This window comes from Leuciscus leuciscus, assembly GCF_965113295.1.
Source record: "Leuciscus leuciscus genome assembly, chromosome: 12".
In the NCBI taxonomy this organism is placed as follows: Eukaryota; Metazoa; Chordata; class Actinopteri; order Cypriniformes; family Leuciscidae; genus Leuciscus; species Leuciscus leuciscus.
The window spans coordinates 36,482,397-36,498,534 of NC_138736.1; the positions used below are offsets into that span (position 1 = coordinate 36,482,397).

Sequence of the window (16,138 nt, forward strand, 5' to 3'; positions counted from 1 at the left end):
GACAAGCATGTGACTGAGAACAGTGGCCTTCTAAATAAATTATTACCCGGAGACTTGGTGTTGGCGGATCGGGGATTTGACATCAGGGACAGCGTCGGATTTATGTGTGAAGAAGTGAAAGTCCCTGCATTCACAAGAGGACGCTGCCAGTTGGATGCAAAAGATGTGGAGACAAGGCAGATAGCTCACCTCAGGGTCCATGTGGAGAGGGTGATTGGATGTGTACGCAACAAGTACACCATACTAAGTGAGACGATACCTGTGAGCATGGTGCTCCCATGTGAAGACGAGGACATGACTTTCCTGGACAAGATTGTGTCTGTGTGCTGTGCCTTGACTAATATGTGCCCTAGTGTTGTCATGAAACCAAAAAACATGCCATAAACCTTATGAACTGCATATGTTGCATACCACGTGTTAATAAAGTTAACCATGTGTTATTAAAGTTAATAGAGTTATGTAGCCTACCCCAGTGGTTCCCAACCTTTTTTTGTCTGAGACCCCCTTTTTCTCAAGAAAATATTTTAGGGCCCCCCTTCACATTTAATGATATTTTCGCTCTTGTAAGTTTGCAGCAAGGATGACAAAATATGTTGTTTTCAAACAAATGGTATGTTTACTATAAACAGATATGTTTATGCACAAATAATAGCCTATAATATTGAAAATACAATAACAAAAACATTAGTAGGCCCTTGGTAATTTAAAAATGTAAGCCTAGGAGTAGCCTATAAATTTGCCCTATTTTAAATGCAATAACAAAAATATCAGTATTCACACTTGTGTGTAGGTAAAAAAAAGAATGAATATAGGCTATTATTACTAAATGACTTCTGTCTGGGGCCTCAATACTTGCATGTTATTTGTAAGGCTTTATCAATGTGAGGCTTTATTTTTGAGGCTTTTGGCGCTATAGCGAGCGATAATAAACATGCGTTTATTAACAGAATAATCCGTCTTTCGGAAGAACATTGTAGCCGGAACTACTTCTCTCTGTGTGCGTCTATGACGAGTCACGCAGGTACTGGGCTACTCCGCAGCGGCAGCGATCCGAACCAGGGTAAAATAGTCCCAATGTAATCACTTATTATAGGTGTACCATAGTGATTCAGAAGACAAAAACACGGTTTGGAAAATGGATTCATGATGAACTCGCTCATTATATAAATTTTGAACAGAAAAAAGTTTTCAAAATATGACGCGACCCCCCACAGAGCTCGCTGAGGCCCCCTTGTGGGCCGCGACCCCCCTGTTGGGAACCGATGGCCTACCCCACATAACTTCACCTTCAAACGGCTACATGTTTAACTGCTTCTTTTTTCTCTATTTTTTCTTATTCTTTACATTGTGTCTTGTTTTGCTTTTTTATTGTATTGTATTTCCTCCTTGAAATGTATTTGAACTGTTTTAATCTGTAAGGTGTCCTTGAGTGCTATGAAAGGCGCCCACAAATAAAATGTATTATTGTTATTATTATAAATGATGGAATAAATGATGGAAAACTATGTCAATTCTAAATCTTCTTATTTGTCACGTAACATGAACTTAGTGCAATGCTGAAGTAAATATGGTAAGTAAATAAGTAATTATAACAGGACCTGCACAGTAACAATGTTGTGCAAATATAACAGGTAAAATAAATAACAGGCACTTATAACAGGACCTGCACAGTAACAATTTAGTGCAAATATAACAGGTAAAATAAATAACAGGCACTTATAACAGGACCTGCACAGTAACAATGTAGTGCAAATATAACAGGTAAAATAAATAACTTGAACTTAGTGCAATGCTGAAGTAAATATGGTAAGTAAATAAGTAATTATAACAGGTAAAAAGTCAACTTCAAGAACTGACAACACGTCATGTTCAAGAACCACTTTATTGTACAGTTTTCATTGTCGCAAGCCACCATGTTGTCCTGGTCTTCGGGGCCTCTGCAAACGCACCACAGTTGGTTTGTCTTCTGCAATGTCTGTGTTCTTGGCCTTTTTGTGTGAGCTTGCTGTAACACAGTTAAATGATGCGGAGTTGTGGAGGCTGCTCGGGTGTAGTGGCAAGCCACAAGCTCAGGTAGAGAAACCTTGAGGAAAAACTCCTGTGCCTTTGTCAGAAGTGTTGTCCAGAACTCCACATCTGGTAAGATCCGAACCACAGCACAGTCTCGCTGCGTCCACACAACAAAGTCACAAAACCCTGACCCGGTGACAAAGATCTGAGTTTGTGTCTGGCTGTAGTACATGTGTGTCGTCTTCAAGTTTAACTTCCCATCAGTTAGCTGAAGACAAAAGTTTCTGTCATCTGTACAGGCCTGCAGGATGGAGTTGTTTTGGTGTTTATATGTGCATTTGATTTCCAGACAGCCTTTCCCACAACATGTGCAGTGAATGAGCCCATCAGGTGATGCTCCAACCTCCGGAAATGATGGATTTATGATAAACCCACTTTGCTCCATTTTCAGGTTATCGTGCTGGGAAACTTTCAGTGTGACATAGGTCTGCCTTGCTTCTTCCTCGTGGTCTGTCTGATGGCAGCTGTGGATGCTGTTTTTTTGGGGCAGCACACCCTCCTCACAGTTGACAAAGCTGCTCTGGCAATACTGGTGGACACAACGGCATGGATGTTGGAGGCTGTTATTCTTCCTGCTCTTGATGTGTACCAGGCAGGGGATCGATGCTGCTGTCTTGTCTTGAGCTTCCACCGCAACCACCTCTGCCTCTGTTACCGCTACCATGTGTGTGATGCCCTCACAATGCTGCTGCAGGACAGACAGTTCACATCCATCCTTCCCCAGGTCACGAAGGTGCTGTAGGGACTTTGGGACTACACGTGGCTTAACAGGGTCTGCATAATTTTGGTAGTAGCGCTCCATTCCAGAAAGGCAAACAGCCTTGCTGTGAGTATACAAAATTTCAAGTAGAGGTGACAAGTTCGAAAGTGTCGTTGTGTGTCCACACGGACTTGTGCAGCCAATACGAGTCCGTATCCCTGACATTGTGCTCTCTCCACTGATGCACTTGTCGAGCGCCCTCTTCTTAGCTGCACCAGAGGAGAAGTCAATCTTGTAGCCCACCTCTGCTTGAACCTTGTCCACACTACTCGGCATCATCCAGTAGGCTGGAACATCAGTGACTGTCTTGGTACCCCGTATCCGCACTGCTACTTCAATTTTAAACAGGAGGGCACCAACATGTGTGCAAGACTCTGCTATGCCAGCCATGCATGTGCAGTGTGCACACTCCACTTGCCCACTGGTATTGAGGATCACCCATGGCTTGAGTGGAGGTTCATTGAGGCGTTGAGAGTGCAAAACCTAAGACATAAATAACAGTGATAAGCATAAAATGAATTATATATGTATATATATTCAAATAGCCTTCACTTCACATTTACACACCAGTGAAAATAGTTGTAAATTCATAGTCAAATCTCCAGTATATTTTTTGTAGACATGTACTTTTGATCTCTTTACTAGTTCTTTATTTATGTTTATGTGTACGGTTAAGCACCAATATACCAAGGTAAATTCCTCGTTTGTGAAAATGTACCTTGAAATAAACCTGATTCTGATTTAGTACAGAAACTAGTCTAGAACAGTGCAGAAACAACAACAGCGTTTCACCTGGAAATTACATTTAATAAAAGTAAACAACTTAACCAAAATGTTTCCTAAGTAAAAGAAGAAAATATATACGACGCAGAGTTTAACTTGCAGTGTTGTTGTTGAGTTTAGTATGGTGACAGAGAGGTGTGTCTGGTGCGTGGTGATTACCTACCTTTGTGCGAACGATGATTTTCTGGTCATTGAGTTTGTAAATCTCCAGGTCCTGAACCCAACCATTAGTAAAGTGTTGATGGGCCTCAAGAGATTTATAATTCCGGAACTGCTCAAATGTGTATGCGCTCACACCACAAACAAGGTAAGAAAACACGTCAGGAAACGTTGTTTGCGGTAGCTTGTTCAGATCAGTCGACCACTCTTTGTGTTCGTACGGATCGAGCCCGTTAATTGCCCTTATTTTCTCCAAGTAGCGCTCCTTTGCTTCCTTGTTCAGCTTCTCTCTGTAGATAAACTTGAGCTTGATCTTCGCACGGTCCATGTGTGTTTGTTTACCTTTTCTTCTTCTCTATACAACCTAGTTTGGCAAACAAAGAATTACCGCCACCAACTGCCTCTTGGTGTTACAACAGCCGTGTCCTAAAAGATGGCCGCCGCTACCCAGAATGCACTGCGTCGTGACGCAGTTGCCCATTCTCTATAGGTTGGTTTCACACAAAATGCAGACAGGCAAGCTAGCCCACCAATCACGCAAGGTGAACGTCATCTTGTCTTCCCTCTTGCTCTCTGTATGAGTCACGTACGATCTTGCGAGAATAAGGACGATAACGCTGAGAATCTATCGATTACGGCAAAATCAGAACCATTTATGTGTGCTGCACAATCGCGGAGATATTAATAGAAACATTTAGTAAACATTGAGTTGACGCGCCCACGCGTCATCCGACCTCAGGGGGTTAAAGACTGCATGTTCAAATTCACGAATAGTTACTGACAGAAATTCTGTGTTGATTCAAGGGTTCAGATTTCAGAAATAATGTCTCATCAAATTTCTGACCCCAGGAAGCAAGAAAGAGAGAGGGAAGTTTACAGTGCCATGTGACCTCATGATGGTGAATGACCGCCCAGAACAGAGAGGTTAAAAATCAGGCAAGTGAACCAGCAACTGAGGAGAGGTTATGATACAAACATTAAGCTCATGTGATAAATGCAGAGGAGTCAAACAACTCTCATCTTTCATAAGCAGATGAAAAATACGACGTGTCAGAGTATAAGATTAGAAGATGGCGAGCCCAAAAAATGCTAACGGTCAAAGAAAAGCTTACCGCAGTCCTAAAAGCATCCGTTTTGAAGAAATTGACAGGCAAGTGTGTCAGTACGTAGCCAGAGCAGTCATCCAGCTAAAGGCACTGGATATCACCAAAGAGCTGAACATACCAGCAGTGAGGCCCATCATTTCTTATTTCAGCTAGGTACTGACAAACTTGCCTGTCAATATCCTTGCTTAAATATGATGTGGCGTAATGGATTAGCATTATGCCGCAGAAAAGTCTTGCCCAGCACCTGCCCTCCGTCTTCAGGGAGAAACTACAGTTTTTTTAGGGAAAACAAATTCATACCCCTGGATTAGATAGGTAATGCAGATCAACAATTGTTTTGTCATGCCAACATCTGTCACTGTACACACACACACAAAAAAAGGTGAGGAATCAGTTATTGTGAGATCTACTGGAAATGAGAACTACAGGTTATTTTTATGGTATGCCATAAATACCATCATCTTATATTCGGAACAATATAGTAATAATCATCCAATCATAGACTTAAGCATTTGCCTATTTAAATCCAAACAGTGTGTGTGTTTGTGTGTGGTATCACTGCTACTGCTTTTAATCTTCAAGTCAAGTCATGTGCATTTTTGTGCATGTCTTCAATCAGATATCAGTGTTTCAGTGAAACCGTCTGCCCAACAAACGAATGGTACAAGTGAGTAAAATATATTTAATGCACCAGTAAAGCAACATTAACTGTGCACAAAGATACATGAATATGAGAGTGACTTTGTCTGTTTTCTTTTCTCCACCATTCTCTTCATAACGGTTTCTGTACCAGCCATGGCGAGAGAGCTTGAGGAACTTACAGCCAACTACACCAGTAAGTTAAGTAACGTTCAGATTCATACATATAAAAATGTATCATAGTTCTTTTTGTTCTATAAATACAAGTCAGTCATTTGAACACATTTCTCCAACTATTTGTTTTCTTCCTTTTTCATAACTGTTTCTGTACCAGTCATGGCTAACAGACAACTACGCCAGACTGCATTTCTCTTTCACACCCATGACACAGGCTTAAACAAAGTGTTCTGCACACTGAAACAAACTTTGATTAACTTCAAGAGTATTGTGTTCTGAAGAATGTATCATTTTCATCCTGATTGTGTTTGTTTTTGGCCTTGTCATGCAGATTACAGAGAACAGTTTGATGCGCTCCACAACCAGCATGAGGAAACACTTAATAAGCTGAACAGATTAAATTGTATGTCTTCAGATTTGAACCTTGTGCAAAGTTAAAAGACATTAATTACACACATACTGTACTATAAATAAGCACAATTACTAAAAATGAGTGAAATAATGAATAACTGAATTGTCTCTTTCTCAAAAGCCAGCACAGGTTGTGCACTTTATGCCGTAAACTGGATTTATTCTGGGGGAAAGTGCTACTACTTCTCTACGGTCAAGATGAACTGGACACAGAGTCGAGATCACTGTGTGGGTCGAGGAGGACATCTAGAGATCATAAACAGCCAAGCAGAGCAGGTGTGTTCTGCACTTCAACACTTCATTTACAGTATATTAATCCCTTTCACTTCTGTAACATGATGTATTTCTGAGTTAAACAAAAAAGATAAGCAATTTTTCCAGTTACTTGGAAATAACAAACATCCCATAACAATTTGTCAGTGTGACTACATTTGCTTTACACAATGCCAAGTACAGTATAATATAGATTTGGCTACTACAGAAAGGTAGAGAAAGAAATAACAATATATTTTTCCTCAAGCTGATGATCATGGTTCAATTTAGTCTCTGATGGTCCAAGAAGATTAGCATCTTGTTCAGAAGACTTGTTCTTGGCTTGTTCACCGAGCAAACATTTCAAAAGCCTTAAATGTGATGCATGATATCTAAAAAAAGAAAGTAGTTTCAGTAGTGGAGCATCTTATTCATGTTATTTTTAAAGATTACCCAAAAAAACACACACAAAAAAAAACACAATTGATTTAGAATAATATGCCCCGATTAATCATTCTCAATAAATCCAATGAATAGTCAATTTTGTTTTCCCACTGACATTACATATTATGCTACACATTTCTCTGCTCCAAACGTTATGTGCATTATAATATATCACAAAAAAAAAAAAAAAAAAAAAAAAAAAAAAAACTTGGAATACACATATGACCCGGAGGGGCTGCATATGGAGTATCACTAGGGTATCCAGCCACAGGTGGAATATTTCAACCCCATTGTGATGTCGGTCAGCCATCGGCACAACCCTACTAGAAACTCGTTCTAAGGGCACTCCGGAGTCACTGGGACTCGGAGCGTGCCGTGTTGCCATGCCCACCTCGGGACTCAATCGCGAAGCCAAAGCTGAAGCGGTCTCATATGAAGCAATCCGAGTGACGTTACTGCGGCTGCGGATGCCATATGCCCCAGGAGCTTCTGAAATAGTTTCAGTGGAACCGCACTCTTGCCCTCGGACTGACGAAGGCAAGTCAGCAGTGACTGCGCGCGATCGCTCGTAAGCTGCGCGCACATGGCGACCGAGTCGATTTCCATACCAAGAAAAGAGATCCTCTGCACGGGGCAGAGTTTGCTCTTCTTCCAGTTGACCCGAAGGCCCAAACGAGCTAGGTGCCGGAGCACTAGGTCCCTGTGTTCGCAAACCTGGTCTCGAGAGTGAGCTAGGATCAGCCAGTTGTCGAGATAGTTCAGGATGCGAACCCTGTGTTCCCGTAGAGGAACAAGTGCTGCCTCGATGACCTTCGTGAAGACGCAAGGAGACAGGGCTAGCCCGAAAGGGAGTACCGCGTACTGGTATGCCTTCCCCTCAAAAGCAAACAGTAGGAACGGTCTGTGTCGAGGAAGAATGGAGACATGCAAGTAGGCGTCCTTCAGGTCGATCGCTGGAAACCAATCCTGCGGTCGCACGCATTCGAAAATGCGTTTGGCCGTGAGCATCTTGAACGGCATCCTGTGAAGGGAGCGGTTCAAGACGCGAGGTCCAGGATTGGTTGTAACCCACCGGATTTCTTCGGTACAATGAAGTAGGGGCTGTAGAAGCCGGACTTCATTTTGGCTGGAGGGACAGTCTCGATCGCACCCTTCGCCAGTAGGATGGTGACCTCCGCTCTCATGACAGGGGCATTGCCACCGACCATAGTGAAGTGGACTCCCCTGAAGCGTGGAGGAGACCGCGCAAACTGAATCGCGTAGCCGAGCCTGATGGTCCTCGCGACCCAGCGGAACAGTCTGGGAAGCTCAAGCCAGGCTCCCAAAAACTGTACCAGCGGGGTCATGCAGACCACAGACGTACTCTCGGTGGTGCAGCGAAGCGGAATGACCGGCCCGGACGTGGGTGGCATAGCGGCCCGATGTGGGGGCACGGTCATTAGCCACGTCCTGCCAGAGGAGGCCAGGGAAGGACCAGCGTTCCACATGATCGCCACGCGATCGAGTGCAGCCAAGGCGGAGGACGCCCGCGGGCCGTGACAAGTCACGGGGACTCGCGCGAACCGGAGGCGTCCTGATGCATGTCCGGGAGAAAGGCATCCACGAGCATCCGACTCATCCACGAGCGCTGCCGAGCGTGATTAAGCCCAACACGTGAAACAGCGCTCATGACCGTTAGGCAGATGAATCACGCGCCCACATCCAGTAAATACACGGGCGAGCCGTCTTGAAAAAGACGTGCCGCGTGCAGCTCTTTTAGAGAGAGGAAAAAGCTCAGCAGAGTGCTGAAGCGCCCAGGGAGAAACACACACACTGTCGGCAGATCACTGCACAGATCAGCAGCAGGCAATGCGATCTCGCTGGAACGCGCCGTCACACCAACACACTGAAGAGCCACTCGTCTCGTAGAGTGAAGATGATTCAGAATGGCTTGTAGGAGTGAAGAGAACTCTCGGCTCCGAAGCGAAAACATATCTGCATGTTGCCAGCGTACTTCCTTATATACCCACGACGTGGGGCGGACTTACACTATGCAAATTCCGCAGACCCATGGCATTTTCTTGCCATTGACTCGTTTTGTATACTCGAAGGTGAGAGGCTTTCTAAGCGAAACCCCATTCGACGTCACTGACGTAACTCGTAGTGACCACGAAAGGGAACTAACAATACATCAATAATTAGCAAGTTGCTGCCAAACAGAAGCAATTTGTTGTTTTCGTCCTGCAGATTCTGGATGAAACGAGAGGATGGAGTCAGTGAGCCTGATAACTGGACTAAAGGCCATCCTGCCGGTGAAGTCTGTGCTAGTCTGGGACATAAATTGGGAGAGACGGATATCTGGACGGATGCCTTCTGTTTCCAAGTGAAAAGATTTGTGTGTGAAGCTGCTGCCGCGGTTTAATTCATCCCTCCTGAATTGTTCACCCAAAAGTTATCTTTCTGTCATTTACTCAAACCAACTGTTGTGAAACAAAAGACATGCATGTAAGGCACCCCTGCCTGGATGCAAAGTACACACACTGCGTACCCTGACATCACCAGCATTTCAGTATTCTGTTAGCCTAGAAATCTAGACGCACCCTAGCGGCAGCAAAATGTATTTTGCAGCCAGGGTAGTCTAGCAACTCTCCGTTGACTTTCGAGCTGCAAACACCTAAATTGGGTCAGGCCAATCACGTCGTGTATAGAGTAGGCGGGGAGGGCTTAACATAATGACGACAGAGTTGCGACGGTTCCCTGCTACTTGAAAACAAAGAATGGCGGCTGCTGGAGAACAGTCTTTCGAATCGGCTTTGGCTGCGACTCTGGAGGACTTGGAGTTAAGTTTTTCTTTGAGAAAAGAGCAAAGAACGGCACTTAAGTCATTCTTAAAAAAAAGGAAGATGTGTTCGTAGTTTTGCCGGCCAGATATGGCAAAAGTTTAATCTATCAACTAGCTCCGCTGGTGGAAAATGCTCTGGTTGGTTGAAGCGCTGTCCTATTGCGTGCAGAGGGAATTTGAAAGACAGCCGTTTATCCCGCCCCTCGGATTGAGCCGTGTCTATGGTGAGTTGCCAGACCTAACATCTTGATGTAGGTCTGGCTTGCCAGGCTAGTTTTCTGTAACATCGTTTCTAAATAATGTTCGTCAGTAATCATGTATGCCAATTAGAAACAGGGGCTGACTTTTCCTTTGCCATGGATGTTTCCTGCGATTCAATGAGAATGTAATATAGTTTTGTGACAGTATGTCATTTACAGTAGTCATTTGATTGCAGTGCGCTGGAAGAGGTAGATTCAGCGTTTAGAGGTCAGCCTTTCAAATAGAACTAACGCTGAATGAACAGTTCACACATCACTTTTTTTTCTTTTAGAGTACAATATAGTGGAAGGAAAAAACGTACAGGGTATTGAGACGCATTTATAAAAGGTTATAAAAACTTTTTTGACACGCCATTTTAAAAAATGCGCGTCTGAAAAACATGTCGTAACAGTCAAAGACAAGAGTCAAGCACAAGGTGTCAAGCTCGAGTTTAGTTTCAACACTTCTCCAAAACACATACCTGTAGTTTTCAAATAACCCTGAACGACTTGACTAATATAATCTGTCACAGGCTCAGCTCCCTCCTACTTTCACTCACTCCTACAAGTCTACATCCCTACCAGAAGCCTTCGGTCGGTCAACGAGCGACGTCTCGTGGTCCCATCACAGAGAGCCAAAAAATCACTTTCCAGAACATTCTCATTCACAGTTCCATGCTGGTGGAATGATCTCCCCACCGGCATCCGGAATGCAGAATCCATGACAACATTCAAAAAAGAGCTGAAAACTCTTCTCTTCCGTGAGCACTTAACCTCATAAAAAAATAATAATAATAATAAAAAAAATAAAATAAAAAAATATATATATATATTTTTTTTTTTTTCTGTAAATTCTCGCTTATCGGGCTTATGCTACTCTGAATAATGCCTGAACTTTGTATTTTGAGCACTTCTTGCGTTGTTTTTTGCCTCTTCACGATGACTTGCTTAATTTAGTCCCAATTTGTAAGTCGCTTTGGACAAAAGCGTCTGCTAAATGACTAAATGTAAATGTAAAATATAATAATAATAATAATAATAATAATTTGTTACATTTATATAGCGCTTTTCTGGGTACTTAAGCGCTTTACATATGGAAAGGGGAATCTCCTCAAATTGAATGTTCAGAATCCTCATTCCTCATTTTAAATATCACTGACATTTAAATAAATTATTTAATTTTATCTCACTGTTTGGAAAACCACAGATGTAGCATGAAACATCTGGGTCAAGTTTGCCACTGGCCATAATTCTAACCTCAAAAAAAATCCTGGTTGGGAACAAGTTGGTATAATATATAGAGTAAATGTTAGTTCACAAAAAACTGGCTGATGGCACCACAAGAACACAGACCATGTTAAACCCTTTAGTCATTATTCTGAGCTGTGACTCAAGGTCAGAATACTATTTCACACATTTAAGAGCCTCCAAAACAAATATTTATAGTGTACACATGGCAATTCATCCTCTTAGCAGCATTAATATATATATATATATATATATATATATATATTTAAATTGTGAATAGATTATACTGTATAGAGTAAGCGAGCATTGAGCGCTCCCTTTATAATGACTGAAGCTGTCAATCACGATTTGCTAAAATGCTCAACGCTGCAAACTGTGTTGTTAATAGAAAACTTTGATGGTCTTCAGACTAAAGAAGATGAGCACAAATAAACAGAGGACTGTTTGAAAGCAGCTGCATATATCAGTGGGTACCGAACTGAGTATAAATAGTCTTGGCTTCTATTTACTTCTCCTAATGTGCGTGCACTATCTTAGATGGTGTTAAATGCGGAGGACAAATTCTGAGTATGGGTTGTCATGCTTGACCTATAGGTGTTTTTTTTGTTGTTTTTTGTTTTTTAAACCTATTAATTATTTCCTGCCTGTGTGTCTGTATAAGAGTGACATTTTATGTGACTTCCTTATTCTCAACAAACTCAAGCAGCACAAAAGACACAGTGGACAGGTCTTCTGTCAGGCTCATGAAATGGATTCAATCTATGAAAATACTAGTTTCATACTTTCACCAGTTGCTTCAGGTGAAACCTGCTCTCAATACAAAGGTAAGGCAGAGGATGTGTTATCAGTATGTATTAAAATGTATATTTCTAGCACTGCAGTAACTTGTGTTTTTCTTATGTTTTCGTACTTTTTTTGTGAGTTCTTTCAACAATTACACAGCCATTTGACAGCCGCTTTTGTCCAGTGTGACATAGGCTACATTGCATTCAGACGCGTCATGCCTATTCAACCCAAGGAGGCATGTGCGCCCTCAGATTTTTGAGCCAAATGCAGCTTCCAAAAGACACAAGATTATATATTTGATATTTGATAATTAACCATTTAAAGCGTACAATTACACAGGTGAGATTAGAACTCTCAGTGCGTCACGTTATCAGCTACTACTATAGTCTATATATTTATGGCAAGCCGTTTTAGCTTAAATTGTACCCAGCGTTTCTTGTTGTAATTGCATTTTTACTAGTAAGAATTCAATTAGAGAGCTCTACAATTCAATTATTACTAGTAACAATTCCAATTGGAGAGCTCTCTATTTCATTTGTTACTAGTAAGAATGCAATTGCAGAGCTCTTTAATTCAATTACAGAGCTCTGGAATTATACATATCTTTTATTCGTTTTTTTACTAGTAAAATTTCAATTAGAGAGCTCTGTAATTGTAATTGTTACTAGTAATAATTGAATTGTAGATCTCTCTAATTGTAATTGTTACTAGTAATAATTGAATTGTAGAGCTCTCTAATTGGAATTGTTACTAATAATAATTGAATTAGAGAGCTCTCTAATTGTAATTCTTACTAATAACAATTCAATTGTGGAGCTCCGTAATTAAAAATGAATGGAAGTCACTGGAGACATATGACTAGTAAAAATTCATTTGTAGAGCTCTCTAATTGTAATTGCTAGTAAGAATTGAATTGTAGAGCTCTCTAATTGAATTCTTACTAGTAAACATACAATTACGACGAGTAACGCTGGGTACAATTTAAGCTAAAACGGCTTGCCATACATATTGTGTAACTACAAAGTTTAATCATAGAATATTAGGTAGCCTACAAAATGAATAGTGCACTAATAGTGAATAGTCTATTGGTGAATTTATTAGTTTTTATGCTAAAATGTCACACATCTGTCTAGGCGGCTCGAGCAGAGCCATAGATTTTTTGTGTGTGGACTGCGGGTGGTTGGGGAATCTAGTCACATTTAGTTATGAATTACATGAATCAAATGTATGATAGCATATTTTAAATTCAAAACGGTGAAATATCATACGTTGAGTAGCTTGTATCTCTGGATATTACTGTTGGTCATTCAACATTCCTCTCAAATATTAAATGTTTAGCTCCTTGTTAAGTATATATGTTTTATGTGTGTGTGTGTGTGTGTATAAAAAAAAAAACATAGAATATATGTTATATATAGGGATGTAATCACCATAGATATTGAGAGGGACAAGTCGTGCATGGCCAAATTGTCCCTCATGGAAAGATGTAGGCCTACCTAATGCAGAAGCCGCCTCATTTTCCAACGTCAGATTTAGATTTAGCATAAGCAGAAACTAAAGCTGAAAAGAGAAGAGAGTCCACTCATGTACACAGGATACTTGATTCGAGAGTCTTCTGTCGAGATTATTTTAAAAATAATTTAGCCTTAACTTACTCATTCTACCCACTAAAAAAATTGTATAAGACAAATAAAATGAGAAATTATGATTTTTATTTTTGGTTTAGCAATAATTTCCTTCATCTCATCAAATTTCCAATCACAGATAACTCCACTGAAGAGCAAGACAGTGAGAGGGAAATTTGTCCTCCTAAATGGACTAAAATTCTTCTGATTGTTTTTGCTGCTTCTCTGGTTTTTGCCCTTGGAGGTCTCTGTATTCTGGGTATTCTGTGTGAGTATAACTATATGATTTTCATTGTTTTAAATGTGAAATTTTGAAGTAAAGACTGAAATAATATTTTCTTTTAAAATGTACTCCAATAATCTTTATATACAACTTTGAATTATGTTTTTTACAGTGTAGATACACAGATACAAATATATTGTTCAATGAACTCAAAAGTAACAAGTTGATTTAAAAAAATTATGTTTTGATGAACAAACTTATTAACTTAACTGAATAAATTTAAAGTGATAGTTCACCATTTTAGTGCATTGCACATTATTGTGACAAAATGTCTTTTTTTCTTTTCTTTTCTTTTCTTTTTTAATACAAATTATATCACTGCTACTGCTTATGTTTTGTCTTTATTCAGATTCCAGTCTGTCAGTGAAACTTTCTGCCCAGGAGACCAAGAGCAAACGTGAGTAAAATGTATTTGACTAGGTGATTTGTCAGTTGTTGTTTTTTTCTTTTTTTCATTGACTTAATTTATTAACTGTTTCTGTACCAGTCATGGAAAGAGAATTTCAGGAACTTACAGTTAACTACAACAGAGTTAGTGAACGTCTCAGCGCTAAATACAGTAAATTGTGTTAGTTTCAGCTTGAACCAGTTTAGATTAAAGGTGCTGTAAGCGATGCTGGGAGTCGTAACTTCTTGTTGACATTCGAATTGTTGTCAAACAAAACGGAGGCTAGCTAGACCCTCCCTCCTCCTCATCCCGTCTCCTCCCTCCTCCCCTCCCTTCCGGCATAAAGGAAAGTCTAGTCACTACAAACAAAGTTAAGTTTTACTGAGTTTACATTGTTTACAAGTTTACATTGAATACTTCATTCAATGTGTAATGTCGCCAAGTTAGATAAAGGGTTTTATATATTGCAGAACAGAATGCAGAAAAAGAGAAACATTATTTTAAAATCGTTTCGCCACCTGACGCTATAACTATAGCTCCCATACAAGGACGCAATAATAGCAAGATAACGTAGCTTCGCGTTTCCCAGTCAGCATAAACAACGGCGGCGTCGTAAACAAATTTAGTCAAAGTTGTCAACAGCCTATAAATGAACATTCAAATTCATAACAAAGAGTGGATGAAAACAATCATTCACACAAATTGTCGCCCTACTGTGAATTTGCTTGATCATTTACAATAGAGATTGATCGCTGCTAGAAACATAACGTTATATGTTGTATTCACCAAAGCTAACGCTGACTGCATAGTTCTAGCTAATTACATCCTTGTGTTGGTTTGGCGAACATGAACGTCAGTTTAGAAAGAAATATGGATTTACCTGTTCTGCAAAAACAGAGCAACTGAATGTGGATCGGAAGCCCTTCTTCTGCCGGCGGAGTTCTCGCCACCTTTCTGAGTTTTTTCCGATGTAAATTCGGTATTTCGCGCGTTCCTTATCCTCGTCCCTTATCCTTGTCCCTCTTCTTTGCAATTTGTTAATCGGAACGTCGTCTCTTTGGTCGTGTGTTGGCCATAATTCAAACTTCCCTCTTCATGCTTCTCTCTCCTCCACACACCCCCTTCATGTGCACGCGCACTAACCCCCCAAACCCCACCCTCAAATACTTCTTGTCGGTGATTGGCTGGAGCACTGTTTGTTGTGTTTCGTGGTGCGGGTGAGCCCAGTTTGTTTTTGTTGCCGTTTGTGGAGCCTGTGGTGTCTACAGAGACCGCGTTTTTTTACAGTGTGTTCAGGGGACAGGCAGCTAGCGGATAGTGAGATGTTTGCTGTATGTGACAAAAAATGTTTTGGCCTAAAAAACGCGTGGCATCGCTTACAGCACCTTTAAATCCCTCAACTAATTTCAACACACTTTGAACTCATTTCTCCAACCACTTGTTTTCTCCTTTCTGCATAACCATTATTGTACCAGACATGGTGAGAGAGCTTACAGACAACTACAACAGAGTTGAAGAAGGTCTCCGCACTAAAGACAGTAAGTTGTGTTAGTTTCAGCTTGAACCAGTTTAGATTAAATCCCTCAACTCATTTCAACACACTTTGAACTCATTTCTCCAACCACTTGTTTTCTCCTTTCTTCATAACCATTGTTGTACCAGACATGATGAGAGAGCTTACAGACAACTACAACAGAGTTAGAGAAAGTCTCCGTGCTAAAGACAGTAAGTTGTGTTAGTTTCAGCTTGAACCAGTTTAGATTAAATCCCTCAACTCATTTCAACACACTTTGAACTCATTTCTCCAACCACTTGTTTTCTCCTTTCTTCATAACCATTGTTGTACCAGACATGGTGAGAGAGATTACAGACAACTACAACAGAGTTAGAGAAAGTCTCCGCACTAAAGACAGTAAGTTGTGTTAGTTTCAGCTTGAACCAGTTTAG

At 40.8% G+C, this 16,138-nt stretch overlaps 1 protein-coding gene and 1 long non-coding RNA gene across 3 annotated transcripts in view; both read left to right on the plus strand.

Moving 5' to 3' along the window:
- The window catches only part of LOC309511155 (uncharacterized protein), a 154,532-nt gene that overhangs the window by 83,913 nt on the left and 54,481 nt on the right, over positions 1-16,138 (plus strand). Inside the window, exons 2-7 of one of the 2 annotated variants that reach the window (XM_082186254.1) lie at positions 13,660-13,788; positions 14,153-14,200; positions 14,291-14,362; positions 15,667-15,729; positions 15,854-15,916; positions 16,041-16,103. In XM_082186254.1, the coding sequence (XP_082042380.1) occupies positions 13,660-13,788; positions 14,153-14,200; positions 14,291-14,362; positions 15,667-15,729; positions 15,854-15,916; positions 16,041-16,103 (438 nt within the window). Of the gene's footprint in view, positions 1-9,027; positions 9,350-13,659; positions 13,789-14,152; positions 14,201-14,290; positions 14,363-15,666; positions 15,730-15,853; positions 15,917-16,040; positions 16,104-16,138 lie in introns of those variants that run through there. The other variant, XM_082186256.1, reaches the window with a different exon arrangement.
- Positions 4,812-6,268, plus strand: LOC309511237. The gene is made up of 3 exons (XR_014210548.1): positions 4,812-5,031; positions 6,026-6,097; positions 6,227-6,268. It is a non-coding gene; the product is annotated as an uncharacterized lncRNA (long non-coding RNA).